The 17,423-nt window shown below is 45.7% G+C and overlaps 1 protein-coding gene across 5 annotated transcripts in view; it reads right to left on the bottom strand.

Moving 5' to 3' along the window:
- pds5 (cohesin associated factor B pds5) overlaps positions 1-17,423 on the bottom strand; it is a 180,145-nt gene that overhangs the window by 102,167 nt on the left and 60,555 nt on the right. For all 5 annotated transcript variants that reach the window (XM_068386964.1, XM_068386968.1, XM_068386967.1 and 2 more), the window contains exons 6-9: positions 14,998-15,123; positions 14,677-14,810; positions 5,799-5,936; positions 4,572-4,680 (exon numbers count right to left, since the gene is read on the bottom strand). In XM_068386964.1, coding sequence (XP_068243065.1) covers positions 4,572-4,680; positions 5,799-5,936; positions 14,677-14,810; positions 14,998-15,123 — 507 coding nt within the window. The remainder of the gene's footprint in view (positions 1-4,571; positions 4,681-5,798; positions 5,937-14,676; positions 14,811-14,997; positions 15,124-17,423) is intronic.

Here is a 17,423-nt window from a genome sequence, read left to right as displayed (position 1 = left end):
GACTTAGACCTGGAAGACGAAGGTGCCCGTCCCCGTGCATCTTCTCGATGGGGAGGCCTGTCGCGGCTGCCCATCCTCGATGATGAATCCCTCCGCTGGGCGGATTGATTGTCTCTCGAACGGGACTCAGGCCTGCAAGTAGCAGTCCTCCGTTCATCGGGGGACTCCCTGGCGAGGCACTTGGAGGCCCTTCTAGGAGGACTGTCTCCCTCCCGCTCAGGTGTCGCCCTAACGGGTCTGGCCAGGCCCTTCATACCCTTGCTAGGGACGAAAACCCACGTCCCCTGCGGTGATACTGGTCTCCTGCTTTTGGGTGGAGGGGAGCGGAGGCTTCTCGTGCCCCGAGAACGTGTGGGAGACCGCGAAGGGGAGTTCCTCCGCACGGAACGATCCCTCTTCCTCTTTTGACGTCTTCAACGGTCCCTGCTCGAAGAATCAGACGAGTCTCGCCCAGAGGAGTAGATCTCCTCGCAATGTCGAGACCCTGAACACGACTTTGGCTTCCTCGATGTCCAGTGGGGACCTCATAGGCGTCCTTGGCAAGTCCCACGCCAAAGGGTCCTCCTGCGGGGATTCCTCTCTGCCGACGGCGCCTTCCGTAGCTGATGCCCCTGAAACAATTACCCAGGGATCTGGAGAAGAAAACGCAGCATTATTAGACCACATGGGGTCCTCCGTAGCGACGCGGCCCCTATGTGAGAGAAGCCCGTCCTTCGGAGCCCCACTACACTCACCTACAGGCGCCATCAAAGCCTTAGCAAAAGACGATTCAACCGCACTATCACTCTCCCGGGAAGGATGCGCCATCCGTTTACCATTCAAGGACTTACCTTTTCCCTTAGCTTGAGTTGGGGAAGAAGGATACACTCTACCTGCCCCTTCTCCTGCCGAAGTCGCGGGAGAAGAAACGCTTGACTTCCGTGGTGATCTCTTCGTCGCCTTCTTCTTCTTGGTGGCGAACCTCACCCGCTGAACTTCACTCCATTCCGCACATTCTGGACACGTGTCCATCGAAGAACAGGCTTTGCCCCTGCACGAGGTACACAACGTATGCGGGTCTACCTCAGGCTTGGACAGGAAAGCCCCACACGCCTTACCGGCTCTAGGCCCAGGACAACGGCGAACAGGCTCCATAGTCTAACACAAAGAATCGCAATACACAAGAACGCGAAAAAGGGAAAGTACTGAAACACTAGTAAAGCACAAGGGGTTGAAAGCTAAAGCACGAGTAAAGGCACTGAACACTTACTAAAGAATTACGACCATGTGGGAAGCACGTGGGATCGAACAAAGGGGGTTGCACAGAGAACTAAGGAGAGCGGTGTGTGCACACAACGCGACCAGAAAACATACTGCCTAGAGTGAGAGCGTGGCCTCTTGGCCGACCTCGGTCATTGCCCCAGGTCACGTTCTCTTCCGCTACCAAGACGTAGGGTAAACTACGCAAAACTCTGGTCGTTAAGAGAGGAGCCACCAGTGACTCCTAAGAAAGTGTTTCGAGGTAAGTATCTGTGTTGGAACAACTTATTATTCTATAATATCTATAGATTCCTCAGAAGGGGAAGAGGAAGAGAAGAAGAATTACTTCACAAGACAGCATATCCTTACATCTTTAGCCCAAAAGGACCAACTACCCTTGTAATAGTGGAAACAACAATCACTGTTGCACCAGTTTCCCCATGCTAACCAACTCTAAAGGTACCGTTCCATGAGAAAACTCTATAGTAGATCGAAGGGGAGCAGCAATAGCTGTTAACACGTAGTTCCTGATGGCTACCTGACCTCATAGAAACAGGTCATCGCCGTGATCTTCGAGGAGTAGCATGAACAACACCTTGCTTGTAACAGAACTGTGTAAGAAAGTTCACCAGTAACTGATGAAAAACAAGTAGTTGTCACACTAGCCTCCCGATGATATAGGTTGATGCACGAGCAGTGCAGAAGTGTATGGCACTGTCCTCTCATATCACTACAGAAAGAGGAAATGTAAGGGCATATTTCTATTACTAGCTAAGCTACAAGACCAGTTGGAAAAGCAGGATGCTATAAGCCCAGTGAGAAAAGGAAATAAGGAAAATATATAAAGTACACAAGTAAGAAATAATGAACAATTAAAATAAAATATCTTTGAGAGTAGTAACATTAACCCTTTTACCCCCGGGGTATTTGGAAATTTCCCACCCTTAACCCCCAGGGGGTTATTTTTTCCCAAGCACATTTTGCAGTATATTTTATTTAAATTGCTCTAACAGCCTTAATTTTTGTCATAGAGAGGTCAGGCTGGTCTCATTCTCTTGGAAAATGCCTGAATTTTCTAAAAAAATTATCAAAAAATATGAAAAACTAATTTTTATAGCATTTTTAGCATGGACGTACCGGTACGTCCATGGGGGTAAAGGGATGGCTTTTGTGAAACGTACCAGTACGTCCTTTGGGGGTAAAAGGGTTAAAATAAAGCTTTTATATTTAGACTACAAAAAATCAAGAAACCAAGAGGAAGAGAAGAAAGAATACTGTGCCCAAGTGTTCCGTCAAGCAAAAGAAATCTAACCCAAGAAAGTGTAAGACTATGGTACAGAGGCTATGGCACTACCAAAGATTAGAGAACAGTGGTTTGATTGTGGAGTGACCTTCTCCAAGGATGGATACTAACCATAGCTAAAGTCTCTTCTACCCTTACCAAGAATAAAGTAGCCACGGAACATTAACAGTGCAGTTGTTAACCCCTTGAGCGAATTGTTAAGTACTATAATCTCAGTGTTGTCAGGTGTAAGAGGACAGAGGAGAATGTGGAAAGAATAGGCCAGACTATTTGGTGTATGTGTAGGCAAAGGAAAAATGAGTTGTAACGAGAGAGAGGGATCCAATGTAGTACAGTACTGTCTGGCCAGTCAAAGGACCCAATAACTCTCTAACAATAGTATCTCAACAGATGCTGGTTCCCTAGCCAACCTACAACCTACTACCTCCCCTGGCTACAGTGCTGGCGTTCCTTCCAAGTAGGACTTCTCACCTGCATCCTGTACAACAGCAGTAATTGTAACACCAACTCACATTCTGTTTGACTGACACCAAAGTTACCAGTTAGCAGGTGAGAATCCTCACTCCTTCCCAAAGGAGAAGAACAATCGCTATAAGTTATAGGGAACTTCTATTGAAAGGCCTTCCCACGCAATAATCTTCAACTACTTCAGAAAGATGTATCTGACAGAGAAAAGAGGAAGGACAACAGGCTGGCTGAGGAGGTAGAAAGGGGAAAACTTCCTCTACTTCCTCTTGCAAACTATCTTACTTGCTGTCACATACGATATATTGACTGGGAGACCAATAATGACTGCGCTTCTTCTCAGGAAAAAGATAAGAGAGCTTTTATTGTTGCAACACAAACGTTAAACTGGGAATTTTGTTGCAAGGGGATCACTAGGAACACTAACTGTAATGCACAATACAAGGGTCACCAGCTGGGGAGCAGAGCTGGTGATAGCTGTGCACCCCAGACGAATAATGTACATTACAGGGCACATAGGTATGGGGGAAACTTTGTCCAAATCAGGCAAAAGTCCTTCCCAAGGAGTTTTGCTCAGAGTTTATAAACCTGATTAGAAGAGCACAAACATTAACATCTAACAGTCGGGAGAGAGCAGAGAAACGGCATGTTGGTGCCCGTTATGGCGAAAGACAACATGGCTATTCTGAGACAGGAAGGAGAGCTTCCCCTCGTACCAACTGCCATTACCAACTACCTAGTAAAATATTCAATGGCCGTTCCAACACAGCAAACGACATATCCCTATTTCAAAAGACAGTTTGTATACGAGAAGGAACAACTGGTGATCACTGTCAGTTAGCAAGCTGCAATATACAGTTCAGTACGCTTTGCCTCATTTTTCTAATGGATGAACCTGCCTAGCAAGTGAGGCTTACCAAGCATCCTGATATTTAGTTAGCTTATGTCACTCATCAATGTGCGTTCAAGACAACTAGGTCTCTTGAATAAATTTGATAAAAGCAAATCTTTAATCTTTCCTTGAAAAAGTGTCAGTGAAATACAATACTGTGCATGAAAGTTCTTATATTCATCCTGCTAAATACACTAAGCTTACAAAACAACAAGTTGTTCTCTTCATCAGTTGACCTTAATATCCCAAACCTACCTCCAACCAAAGACATTGGTTTATGTTGTCTATAAAAAAAATATCATTTAAAAAGTATTGTAAAAGCATGCTGTATCAAATATGAGATTATTCAAAACTCAAAATAAAAAATATTACGAAATACACTCTTAGGCAAAATTGCTCTTTCTTTTCCCTAGATATTATATACAAGTTTTTGCAAGTAAAGCATTGTAGACGTAATCATTTCATATGTCTGTCTTGAAAAGTGTGCTCCTACACAGTGAATTGTTCAACCTTAATTTGGTAGTGGCTTCCAGACTATTCAGTTTTAGTTAGTCTATAAGATTGCTTGTTCTGAGGCTCAAATGCATGCTGTGGAAAGTTTCTAGCATTCAATGGGCGCTAGAACTATTCTATACAGAAAAATTACTGTAAGATTACAAAATTAAAACTTACCTTTTTATCTAGAGTTCTCTCCTTAACAAAGTTTAAAAGGTCTTCACTGTCAGACACTATACTAAAGTCCTTCTTTGCTGTAGTAACAATGGCCATTACCACTTCATACCTGAGACAAAGAATTTTTACCTTGATACAATTCGTTAGTTAAAACGGTTCCTTAAAATATTAGCACCTATTTCTTACTCCAATTATTATGAACATATTGTTGATTAAAGATTTATAATTAATATTTACAGAATTCAAATAAATATTAACCAATTAAAACTCAAGTTCTTTAAGATGGAATATAAAAATTTATACAGCTCATAAATAACACAATTCAACTTCATTTATTCAGGATATATTAGGTTAGGTCTCTAACCTCCTGACAATTTTGGTGACAAAAGCACAATTCTGAGACCCCAGACATTGTTTCTGAGCCCTCTTCTGATGCCTGGCTTTCCTAGTATCTGAATCTCCTCTTAATAAGGTAATATTTTGACTAGATTATTTATATACTGCATGGGGGGAGAGAGGTAACCGAAGTATCTGACCCAGGATCCATAGACAGAGAGAGTAGCTGATATCCTTTCCATAATACTGAAAATAACCCTTTGTTCTTGAGTAAGTATGCCCAGAAGGAACTGGAAACATGCTAAAATGGATGTGGAAAATATTATCAACTTCTTCACTACAATGATGTCATTATACGTCAAAAACATGCCTGATGAAACAAATGTTGACGTCCAGATAAGTTATCAGTATCCTTATTACAAGCTAAGCTACAAATATAAACCATATGGAGGCTAAAATTACTTGTATAACTTTTATATCCTACAAAAGAATATAGCACATGGTTGTATATCACACAGTGCATATTCGGAAAATTACACTAAATAAATCTCCTCCTCTCCCTAATATTAGCCCCTCCTTATTTCTTCAGTCAACCAACAAAGTCTTTGGGATTATAGCCTTTATTTATGATTGTATAAGAGCTATTTTAGACTGTTTTTATGTTACAATATTAGAATCCCACCACACACTCTAGCCGATGGTGACATTCCCTACCTGAGGCATTACTTAACACCCCCGACATCTCCAGCTTAGAGACGTGGGGATCCTCACATCTCACCCCCCCAACAGCCAAAATACTTGCGATTCTAGTCATTATTCACGATTATGTAATGTCCATTTTAGTGTATTTCTATGTTGGCACCCATGTGGCTGGAGAAGTCCTACACTCACCTAACACTTTCTTCGGAGTCATGTTGCCGTAGCTTGAGTGTGTCTGTTATGTCCTTCCGCAAGAGAGGATGATTCAACAGGAAATGCATAGAATACTGAACACACTTGGTTCGAATCTTGATACTAATATCATTAAATCTGAAAAGACAAAAACCATTCATAAAATCAATAATACAAAGCATAGAAAAATTTCTTAGACAGCTGGTATGTTTCATAGATGCAAACCTACTACTTAGCTTTTAAATATGACATGGCACTTGGTTAAAGTCAGAGTACCGAAAATAAAAACTATATTCAATTGTTTTTAGTGAGGCAGATTTGCACCGACTTGAAGGGGTCCCCCTTTTCCCTCAGAAACGTTTCCTGCTATCTGATTGGTTAGAATAATCTTGTGCAACCAATCAGCGAGCAGGGAACTTTACCGAGCTAAAATGACCCCCCTGCGAGTCCGTGCAAATATGCATTATTAAAAAAAATTGAGAAGAGTAATCATGAGTAATGATGTACTTGATGATGGGTGAGGAATGAACAAATGGAAAATACCTTATCTCTCTCACTTACATGCCAGTTAAATAATGGATTCAAATTACAGAGTAAAATACAAAGTGGTTTCAGTTTGGGTAAAAAAATCTATTATTAAGAAAAATAAAAAATTTTAAGTAATTTTTATTTTTCCTAACATACTTACCGAGAACTACTTTCTTAGAAGTTACTAGTAACCTCCTCTCTACCGACCAGAGTTTTGTGTAGATCCCCCCCCCCCTTTCTAAGGAGGCCTACCCCCGTCATTAAGGAATGTGCCCCGAGGGTAGGCTTATCGTAGGTCGATGCCCGGCCGGGTCAGCTTCATCAGTAAGTTCTATTGGATTAGCACAATGCTAGCAAGGGAAGAGAGGCACTCGGTTAAGGAAAGGAGGGCCATTACCCGAAAGTAGTTCTCGGTAAGTATGTTAGGAAAAATAAAAATTACTTAAAATTTTTGATTTGTTCCAACACGAATACTTACCTCGAACTACTTTCTTAGGAGACTTACAATTTAGGAGGCGGGAGTGCTATTCTGACCCCCTGACCCGGGACGTGGAGGCCAAGAGGCCCAGGGATAACGGGACCTACTAGAAAACGGATGCGAGGGTAACTACACAAGAGTTCACGTTAGTGTCTAAGTACTCACCCTTTGAAAAGCTTCTTCTGAAGTTCCTTCCAGTAGCGTAGTCGTGAAGAATGTGTTATCCAATGGTATCAGTCGGTACTCCCCGAAGAGGCAAGGAAGCAACTGGGTAGGAGGGAGGAAACCGCACTTGTGCCTACCGGTTGCTAGCCTTGATCGCGCCTGGGGCTTTTACCGTTACACCGCTTGGAGGGCAGAGATGACTGTTCCAATGGAGAACCCGTCTAAGGACTTCCTCGAGTAGTCCTTGAGGTAATGGGCAGTAAAGGTTGACTGGTTCGACCAAGTACCTGCTCGCAGGATCTGACCCACTGCCATGTTTTTCTCAAAGGCTAAGGAGGTGCTCAGACCCCTGATGTCATGAGGTCGGGGGGTGCCTGGCACTGCTATGCCATCTTCCTTGTAGGCTCTGGCAATAACTTGTCTCAACCAGAAGGAAATGGTGTTCTTGGAAACTTGTTTCTTATTAATACCTGTGGATACGAAGAGGCTCTTGATGCCTGGGCGGAGATGAGCTGTTCTTTCCAGGTATTTTCTAATTGTTCGTACAGGGCATAATTTTAAATCTTCTGCATTATCCGTCCTAGGGATGGCAGGAATTGAGAAACCTTCGAACTTCGGATCCCAGACTGCTGGGTTCTGATTCTTAGCCACAAAAGAAGGCACGAACTTGAAGGATACTTCTTTCCACCCCTTCGAATGAGAAACGTCGTATGACAGACCATGGATCTCTCCCACTCTCTTAGCGGACGCCAAGGCCAGCAAGAAGACGGCCTTGAGGGTGAGATCTCTGTCCACGATATCCTTCAAAGGTTCAAAGGGGGGACGACACAGCATCTTCAGGACCTTTTATGGCTGGGATTGACATTCCCACCTTGTCTCTAAGAAACACCAGAAAATCTGCTATGTCTGGGACAGAGGCCTTAAGAGGTTTAATATGCCTCTCAGCGCACCACTTCGTGAAGGAGGCCCACTTAGCCTGGTAGACCGCGGCTGACGACTTTCTCAGGTATAGAGACATTCTCTTAGCTGTGGAAGAAGAATATCCTTCTTTCTTCAGGAGCCGCTCGATAGTCTCCAGGCGTGAAGACATAGGGAGAGTGGGTTGTTGTGGAGCCTGAGAAAATGAGGCTGATGTAGAAGGTCTGACCTGTCAGGCAGAGGCCACGGCAGTTGACTCGATAGGTCTTTTAGGTCCGCGAACCACTCTCTCTCCGGCCACCAGGGCGCTACCAAAGTCATCTTTAGGTTTTGGGCTGTCCTTACTCTGTTGAGCACTTGCCTTATCAACGTGAAAGGGGGAAAAGCGTACACATCTAGATTGTCCCACTTGTGCTGAAAGGCGTCTTCTAAGGCTGCTTTCGGGTCTGGCACAGGAGAGCAATAGACGGGGAGTTGGGCGTTGAGTTTTGTTGCAAAGAGGTCCATCACCGGGGAACCACAACGTTGGATGATGAGCTTGTCTACTTCCGGAAGAAGGGACCATTCTGTCCCTACTATCTGGCCCATTCTGCTGAGGCGGCCAGAACGTTTTTCTTCCCGGGAATGAACCTTGATAACAACACCTCTTGGTTCTCTTCTGCCCAATCTAGAATTTCTATGGTGAGATCGCACAACTCCTTCGATTTCAAGCCTCCTTGTTTCTTTATGTATGCCACTATCGTGGCGTTGTCGCACATCAACGCCACGGTGTTTCCCTTTAGTAGACTCGCGAAGTGTAGGCAAGCCTTCTGGACTGCCTTCAACTCCAGGACATTGATGTGGAGTTCTTTCTCCCCGTCCAACCAGGTCCCTCGTGCTGTTTCGTCGAGGAGATGGCTCCCCATCCTTGGTTGGAGGCGTCTGTGAACAGTAGTAACTCGGGTGGATCGGTCCCGAAGGGCATCCCCTTGAGTGAGTTCGACCGGCAATGCCACCATTCCAGGGAGGGTCTCGTGTTTGGTAGGACTGGGATTAGAACTTGTTGCGAGTCCAGTTGGCACCAGAGGTTCTTCAGGTTCCATTGTATGGATCTGAGCCTTACCCTCCCTTGGGGAACTAGTTTCTCCAATGAGACCAGGTGACCTATCAGCTTCTGCCAGTCTTTCGCTCTCCTGGGGCGCTCTGACAGGAACGGCTGAATGATGTGGATGAGGTTTCTTATCCTGTCCTCCGAAGGGAAGGCTTTTCCCAGAATGGTGTCTAATGTCATTCCCAAGTAGTTCATTCTGGTGGATGGGGATAGATTTGACTTCTTCGGGTTGATTACAATGCCCAGATCCTTGCAAAACTGGAGGAGTTTTCTCCCTTGTTCCTCCAAGAGGACCTTTGAGGCGGAAAGAAGCAACCAGTCGTCCAGGTATCTGATGAGGCGAATGCCTTGTTCATGAGCCCACACTGAGACAGTCGTGAAGACTCTCGTGAACACCTGGGGCGCTGTTGACAGACCGAAGCAAAGGGTCCTGAATTGCAGGATCTGGGGACCCCATTTCACCAGGAGGAACTTTCGACTCGAGGGGTGGACCGGAATTTGGAAGCATGCGTCCTTGAGGTCTATGGTCATCATGTAATCTTTCTCCCTCAAGGACAGCAGGACTGACTTCTGAGTGTCCATTTTGAAGTCCGTCTTCTTGATGAACTTGTTGAGAGCCGACAGATCTATAACCGGTCTCCACACCCCCCGTCGCTTTTTCTACCAGGAACAGGCGACTGTAGAAACCTGGCCCTGGGAGAAGAACTTCTTCCATGGCGCCCTTCTCTAACATGGAGGATACCTCCTCTTGAAGGACGGTCCTCTTTAACGGGTCTTTGGGAGCTAGCCACTCCGCCCGGCTGGCCGGGATAAGAGGGGGTGGTTCTGTTAAGAACGGAAGTCTGTAGCCCTCCTTTAGTACGGACACTGTCCAAGGCTCTGCTCCCTGAGCCTTCCATGCTTGCCAATGAAGTCTGAGGCATCCCCCAACCCGAGGCTTGGGCGCGGATAGGGGGCCTACCACTCTATCTTCTTCTGGCGGAGCGGCCTGATCTGCCTCTCCTAGAGGCAGAGTAACCCGACCTGAAGGAGCTTGAGGGCGCTGGAGCTCCCCTGCGGGGGGGGCTGAGGCGTTGCGGACCAGGAGGAAGAGGGAACCTCTCTCCTCGTAGTGCTGGGAGAGGCTTGGGACGTCGCGGCACTATCCGAGACAGACCTCTTGTAGGGCGGTCTCCTAGAAGGCGTAGGTCTGGGGATGTTAGACTCCTTCTTCTTCGAGACCTTCTCCATGATGGCCTCTAGTTCCTTCAGGGGAAACAAGGACTCTCCCCACAAGGGTAAGCTCCGTATGGCCCGCTCTTCCCTGTCTGGTACCTTCCGGGACACCTTCGTCAGTACGGTGTCTCTCTTACGGAGTACCCAGTTAGCCGTCAGAGCGAGCGACTGATAAGTTAAAAACTTAAGGGTTTTACCCCCGGAGGTAATAAGGTCTCTCAGGAGGCCTTGCTGGTCAGGGTCCGCGGGGTCGAACGAGGCTTGTACCCCTTACCAAAGTGGAAGCCCACCAGTCCAGCCAAGAGGAGACGTTCACCAAATCTCTCGACATTTCCTCCATCATGGAGGCTTCTGCTGGCGAGAAACAGACCGGGGCCGAAGAGGCCCTATCGTCTGAGACGCCCTGACTCAGGATGTCGATAGACGACTCCACCTTACAGGGGCCTGGGTGACGTCCCGCTGGCACATAAACCTTGCCTTGGGTTCTGAGGCCCTGGAGCAATTTCGAGGAACTCTGGGTTTTGGGGGCTTCGGCATTACTAGCCACCACCTTGTCCACATACTCCTGCCCTAGGACCAGATCTCGGGCTAGAGGAAGCGCTAGACATGTCTTAGGTTGGGTAGGAGTCTGTATGATTCTCAATAGGCTTGACCTCCAGTAATCCTCGTCTGTAGCCGTAGGTTCCTCGATTTTGTGGTGCCTTCTGATAAGGCCAACCACTCTCCTATAGGCGGAGTCCTCCGTTAGTGAACCCTCCCCTCCGTCAGCCGAGGTATCGGCTTGGGGCCGGGGAGCTGGGTTACCGGGCATGCCGACTGGACGTCTAGCTCTTGGTGCCAGGGGCGCCGTCCTACCGAGGTACTGGATCTCATCTGCGGGTACGTCTGCACCAGGGGCCTGGGTTAACGCAGGCATCGCTGGTTCAGCGGGGACTCTCGCCCGTCCTAGGGCTCTGGGTGCCGAGGACGCGGTTCCCGTGGGCTGACCCGACAGTGGGAACCGTTCCTTCCGACCCGAAGGCCGCACCAGCTGGGCTGGTTCGGCCAGGCCGCCCGACGAGAAGCGCGTTTCCCCCCGCTGGGCGGGGTGAACCGGAGGCTTCGAGGACTTATGCCTTCTTGTAAGGTCCTTCCTGCGAGTTAGGTCGCGAGGGTCAAGGTTGTGTTTTGAGGACAGCATCCTTGGCGAACACTCTCTGGACCGGCGGTCCGGGGAACCTAGCACCTTCGAGTCCCGGGGTACAAAGACCCAGGCACCATCAGGAGACCTACTCCTCCTATACTTACGCCCTAGGGAGCGGGAGCGCTTGCTACTATACCGGCAGAGCGACCTCGAACGGGAACGCTCGCTCCTGGACCACTCCCTCCGACGACGGTGTTTTACCCTGACTTCCTCCTCCGACAAGGAATAAACGTCCGACGAACCCGACGACACTGAGCTTATAGCATGTCGGCCGGTAGCAGGGACTGCGGGGGACTTCTTCGGGCGTTGAATGCCAGAGGTCGACAGCTTGAGGAAATCTTTGGGGACTTCTGTGAGGGGGGCCGGGAATGACTCAAAGGGCTCCATGCCAGGGAGCCAGGGGTCCAGGGCCACTTCCATCCTTAAGGGTGACCTACCTGGCGTCTTCGGAAGCCTCCAACCGAAGGCATCATTACCAGAAGGTCGTAATTTCTTCTGGTTGTCTCGCCTAATGAAGATCCAGAAGCACAGGCCCACGAGGGCGGCGAAGATACAGACACCAAGATACTACCCATAAGGGGTCACCGGAGGACGCGTGCCCCTCGAGCACAAGGGCCGACTCTCCGGACGCACTACTGGGTTCTTCACTAGCCCTAGAAGGGCCCGCAATCGGCACTGCACTTTCACTAGGCTCCTGGGAAAGGACGCCTTGTTCTTTTTCTACATCAGACTTACCTCATCCCCTACTCTGTGTAGGGGATGGCGAAACAGAGGTCCTGTCGGACCGCTCACTGGGTGATGGTAGTGGCTAAGTAACACTAGCTTTCCTGGGGGAACGTTTCGCCGATTTCCTCTTTTTCGTACCATACCGTACCCACTGGATATCGCTCCAGTCTACAAACTCGGGGCACTTATCTGCTGACGAACAAACCCTTCCCCTACAGGAGGAGCAAAGGGAGTGAGGATCCACTTCAGGCTTGGAGAGGAACGCTCCACACGATTTACCGGCTCTAGGCCCCGGACAACGGCGGATTTGCTCCATAATGCACACAACGCAAGACACAAGCATGACGGGAATCAATGAAAACACTGGGTAAGCACACGGGAGGAAGGTGAACACACAGGAACACCCGGGAAAAGTACACTGGAAAACACAAGTTACCACGCGGTGAACACGTGGGGCACTAGAACGCACACAAAGGATCGATAGAGAACGAGGGCGACGTGTTCACACGTCGCGACCAGAGAACTTACTGATGAAGCTGACCCGGCCAGTCATCGACCTACCCTCGGGGCACATTCCTTAATGCCGGGGGTAGGCCTCCGGAGAAAACGGGGTGGGGGGTAATCTACACACACACAGAGAGAGAGAGAGAGAGAGAGAGAGAGAGAGAGAGAGAGAGAGAGAGAGAGAGAGAGAGAGAGAGAGAGAGAGAGAGAGATGCATATGTGGTGGATAATGAGGGAGGGTAGGCTTTGACACCCAAGCAGTACCAACCAAACTCAGCTGAATCCCTTGTCAGGCTTTGATGAGCGAAGGGAAGAAAAATCCCCCGCCCCCTTTTTTTTATGTCAGCTACCCCCAAAAGGGCCCCTGTGGCCGCGGAGGCATAAAAAAAACAATTACAATAGCGCCAACGTATCCCTGCGTGTCGTAAGAGGTGACTAAAAGGGATGGGACGAGGGGGCTGGGAACCCCCTCTCCAGTATTATATACTCCTGTGAGACATCGAATAGGTGGAGCAGGGGGGAGAGTGACTGCTCCCCACACTCTAGTTTTGGGGTGTCTGAATGTGCGTGGATGTAGTACAATAGAAAGTAAAAGATGTGAGACTGGAAGTATGTTTGGGAAGAGAAGGATGGATATATTGGCTTTGTGTGAGACAAAGATAAAAGGGAAGGGTGAAGTGATGTTTGGTGAAGTGACTGGTACAGTGTCTGGGATTGAAAGGGGAAAAGGAAGAGAGGGTGTGGCTTTATTGCTGAGTGAATGGATGACAGGTAAAGCAGTGTAATGGAAGGAGATATCATCTAGGCTAATGTGGGTAAGGGTTAGGTTGGGTAGGGAACGTTGGGCTTTTGTTAGTGTGTATGGGCCTGGTTGTGCGAAAAGTGAAGAAGAGCGGAAGGTGATGAATGCAAGAGTTGATGGGAGAAGTACAAGAGGAAGGCCAAGGTTTGGGTGGATAGATGGAGTGAAGAAAACTCTGGGTGATAGGAGGATAGATGTGAGCTAGGCAAGAGAGCATGCTAGAGATAGGAATGAATGGTGAGCGATTGTGACACAGTTCCGGTAGGCCCTGCTGCTTCCTCCGGTTGCCTTGGATGACCGCGGAGGTAGCAGCAGTAGGGGATTCAGCATTATGAAGCTTCATCTGTGGTGGATAACAGGGGAGGGTGGGCTGTAGCACCCCAGCAGTACCATCCGAATTCAGTTGAGTCCCTTGTCAGGCTGGGAGGAACGTAGAAAAGAGAGGTCCCCTTTTTTTCCATTTGTTTGATGTCAGCTATCCCCCAAAATTGGGGAAGTGCCTTTATTGATAGATAGATGGATATGTCGTAAGCTCGCAATAAAGCTGGATGGCTGGGTTAGCTGTGCAAGTTTACAAACAAGCTCTTGGAATGGAATTCACTCCTTAATTGAGGTACAGTATTATAAAAGAAACTCACATTAAGATAGGTAAAAACTGTAAATCGTAACACATTTCAAAGCAAAATTTTTCTCTCAAAAGAGTTAGACAGATAGTGTAATTTTTAATGACTTTTCCACTTTCAGACTGAATTTCAATATGAAACTAGTCTCCATCTATGTTTTCTTTCTGCAACTTTCATATATACTAGTATTCTGAGTAAATGCTCTCATTAATTTCAATACAAATCTTTTAGATTTTCCATTGAAATAGATGGGAAAATGGTATTTAGGGTATAAGAACACATAATCAGACTAAGAAAAGAAACTTGGTGCTGTAATGAAATAATCGAGAAAAAGTATCAAGGGAAAAGATACGGTATGTTGTAAAATATAACCACATAGCATATAACCTGTGAACTCCAAACTGCAGTTATACTGCACCTCCTTACCATGGCTTTCAATAGTCTTAGATTTTTTTTTTTTTATAAATAATTACATGTTTAGAATGGGATCCAAGTATTTCTCAACTCTAGCAAAAAAATATTTTTTGGAGAATCTGCTGCCACATGATCATACTGTATTTCTATTGTAATTTAATAATACATTACCTTGAGTGACCATTGTTAATAATGACAACTGTATCCATAAGAAGATTTCAAGTAGCCTTACCTTCCCAAAAAGGCAGTCCATAACTGCTTGTGATTCAGAGCTAATGTGGAATCCTTTTCCGAAAACATACGTGCCAAAAGAGATACTGACCCATATCTCTCATCTTCATCTGAGCTTTTGAGTTTGAATTCAAGCTGTGAAAAAATAAATAAACTGCAGGTGATATAAGTCTATAAAAATGCCATCTTGCTTACCTATAAAAACTATTGTGAAACTTATCAGAATATAGAAATAATTAGCTCAAAATATTTCAATTGTAATACCTGTATTCAAAAAAATAAATTTTTTAACAATAAAATATATTAAAAAAAATCCACAAACCTGAGGTAAGACCGCCAGAAGAACAGAAGGACATATGTGATTCAATTCATAAATGAGATCATAAACCTTTTGTGATATGGTAAGTGTTTTTTCCTCTCGTCCCAATATCAATACATGGTTGAAGAACTGAAATAAAGAATATACATTCAATTATATCTTCTGCAGACCTGGAAAACGTCACTCTTCATAAAGTTAAAAATACTTATGAAAAAAATTTCTTCATACAAATCCATTACAGTATTGTACACTGTACATATAATACACACAGTCATACCTTTGGTCAAATCATCAAATGGTTCCAAGACCTGTTATATGATTTAGCCATCCTAAAAACAGAAACTACCCAAAACATTCCAGACAAAGAGGAACAAGTTCACTCTGATGGCTGAAACCTGAGTGAGGTTACAGTGAGCTAAGGGGGGGGGGGGTGCTGCATGGCTGCCAACAGGATGAAAACCTGTCAGTTGTTTACACCTTGTTGAAGTTTTAACTGCCATATTCCAGGCTTTGCAGTTATCCATCTCCTATAACTAAAGGACAAGGGTTTGCAGTTGTGTTGAAACAAACAACCTATAAGTGTACAATCTATACCCCAATAATCAACATTGCATCATTGCTAAGGCATATCATTTATATCATTTCTTAAATTTAAAATATCTTAATGATGAATATTACATCAGCACCAAAATTTTCTAGGATAGAGTTTTCATAGAGTTTGTTTATAGCCATTATTCTTTCAGTGTGTATGTGTGTGTGTTTTACTTTTGGTAGTCATCATAAAGGTAACGCTACTGAACTGCGATTATGCCCACATACAAATATGAAAGATAGAGAGAGAGAAAAATGTGGAAGTAAAGTGCAAGGTAAGTGAGGCAAAGAGGGCAGCTGACCTGAGGTGGGGTCAGGGATTGGGTCAGTCATATGAAGAGAATAAGAAGTTTTGGAAAGAAGTGAAGAGTAAAGAAGGCTGGTTCAAGAATTTAAGAGACAGTGAAAGATGGAAATGGAAGGTTGTTAAAAGGAGAGGAGGCAAGGAAAAGATGGGCGGAATATTTTGAAAGTTTACTGAATGTTGAGGATAATAGGGAGGCAGATATAATTGCTGTTGCAGGTGTTGAGGTGCCGGTGATGGGAGATGAGAATGAGAGAGATTACAAGAGAGGAAGTGAGGAGAGCAATAGATGAGACGAGAGTAGGAAAAGCACCTGGTATGGATGGTGTGAGAGCTGAGATGTTGAAGGAAGAGGGTGAGACTGTACTTGAATGGTTGGTGAGATTGTTTAATATGTGTTTTGTGTTATCAATGGTACCAGTAGATTGGGTTTGTGCGTGTATTTTACCACTATACAAGGGTAAGGGAGATGTGCATGAGTGATGTAATTCAAGGAGTATTAGTTTGTTGAGTGTAGTTGGAAAAGTCTATGGTAGAGTACTGATTAATAGGATTAAGGATAATACAGAGAATACAATCTTAGAAGTACAGGGTGGTTTTAGAAGAGGTAGAGGTTGTATGAATCAGATTTTTACAGTTAGGCAGATATGCAAGAAATATTTAGCAAAAGGTAAGGATGTGTATGTTGCGTTTATGGATCTGGAAAAAGCGTATGATAGAGTTGATAGGGAAGCAATGTGGAATGTGATGAGGTTATATGGAGTTGGTGGAAGGTTGTTGCAAGCAGTGAAAAGTTTCTACAAAGGTAGTAAAGCATGTGTTAGGATAGGAAATGAAGTGAGCGATTGGTTTCCGGTGAGAGTGGGACTGAGACAGGGATGTGTGATGTCACTGTGGTTGTTTAACTTGTATGTTGATGGAGTGGTAAGAGGGGTGAATGCTCGAGTGCTTGGACAAGGATTGAAACTGGTAGACTAGAATGACCATGAATGGGAGGTAAATCAGTTGTTGTTTGCGGATGATACTGTACTGGTTGCAGACGCGGAAGAGAAGCTTGGCCGATTAGTGACAGAATTTGGGTGGGTGTGTGAGAGAAGGAAGTTGAGAGTTAATGTGGGTAAGATTAAGGTTATGAGATGTACGAGAATGGAAGGTGGTGCAAGGTTGAATGTCATGTTGAATGGAGAGTTACTTGAGGAGGTGGATCAGTTTAAGTACTTGGGGTCTGTTGTTGCAGCAAATGGTGGAGTGGAAGAAGATGTACGTCAGTGAGTGAATGAAGGATGCAAAGTGTTGGGGGCAGTTAAGGGAGTAGTAAAAAATAGAGGGTTGGGCATGAATATAAGGAGTTCTGTATGAGAAAGTGATTGTACCAACTGTGATGTATGGATCGGAGTTGTGGGGAATGAAATTGATAGAGACATAAATTGAATGTGTTTGAGATGAAATATCTAAGCAGTATGGCTGGTGTATCTCGAGTAGATAGGGTTAGGAACGAAGTAGTGAGGGTGAGAACGGGTGTAAGAAATGAGTT

Source organism: Palaemon carinicauda, chromosome 14 (genome assembly GCF_036898095.1).
Source record: "Palaemon carinicauda isolate YSFRI2023 chromosome 14, ASM3689809v2, whole genome shotgun sequence".
Classification (NCBI taxonomy): Eukaryota; Metazoa; Arthropoda; class Malacostraca; order Decapoda; family Palaemonidae; genus Palaemon; species Palaemon carinicauda.
This window is presented reverse-complemented; position numbering and strand designations above follow the sequence as displayed.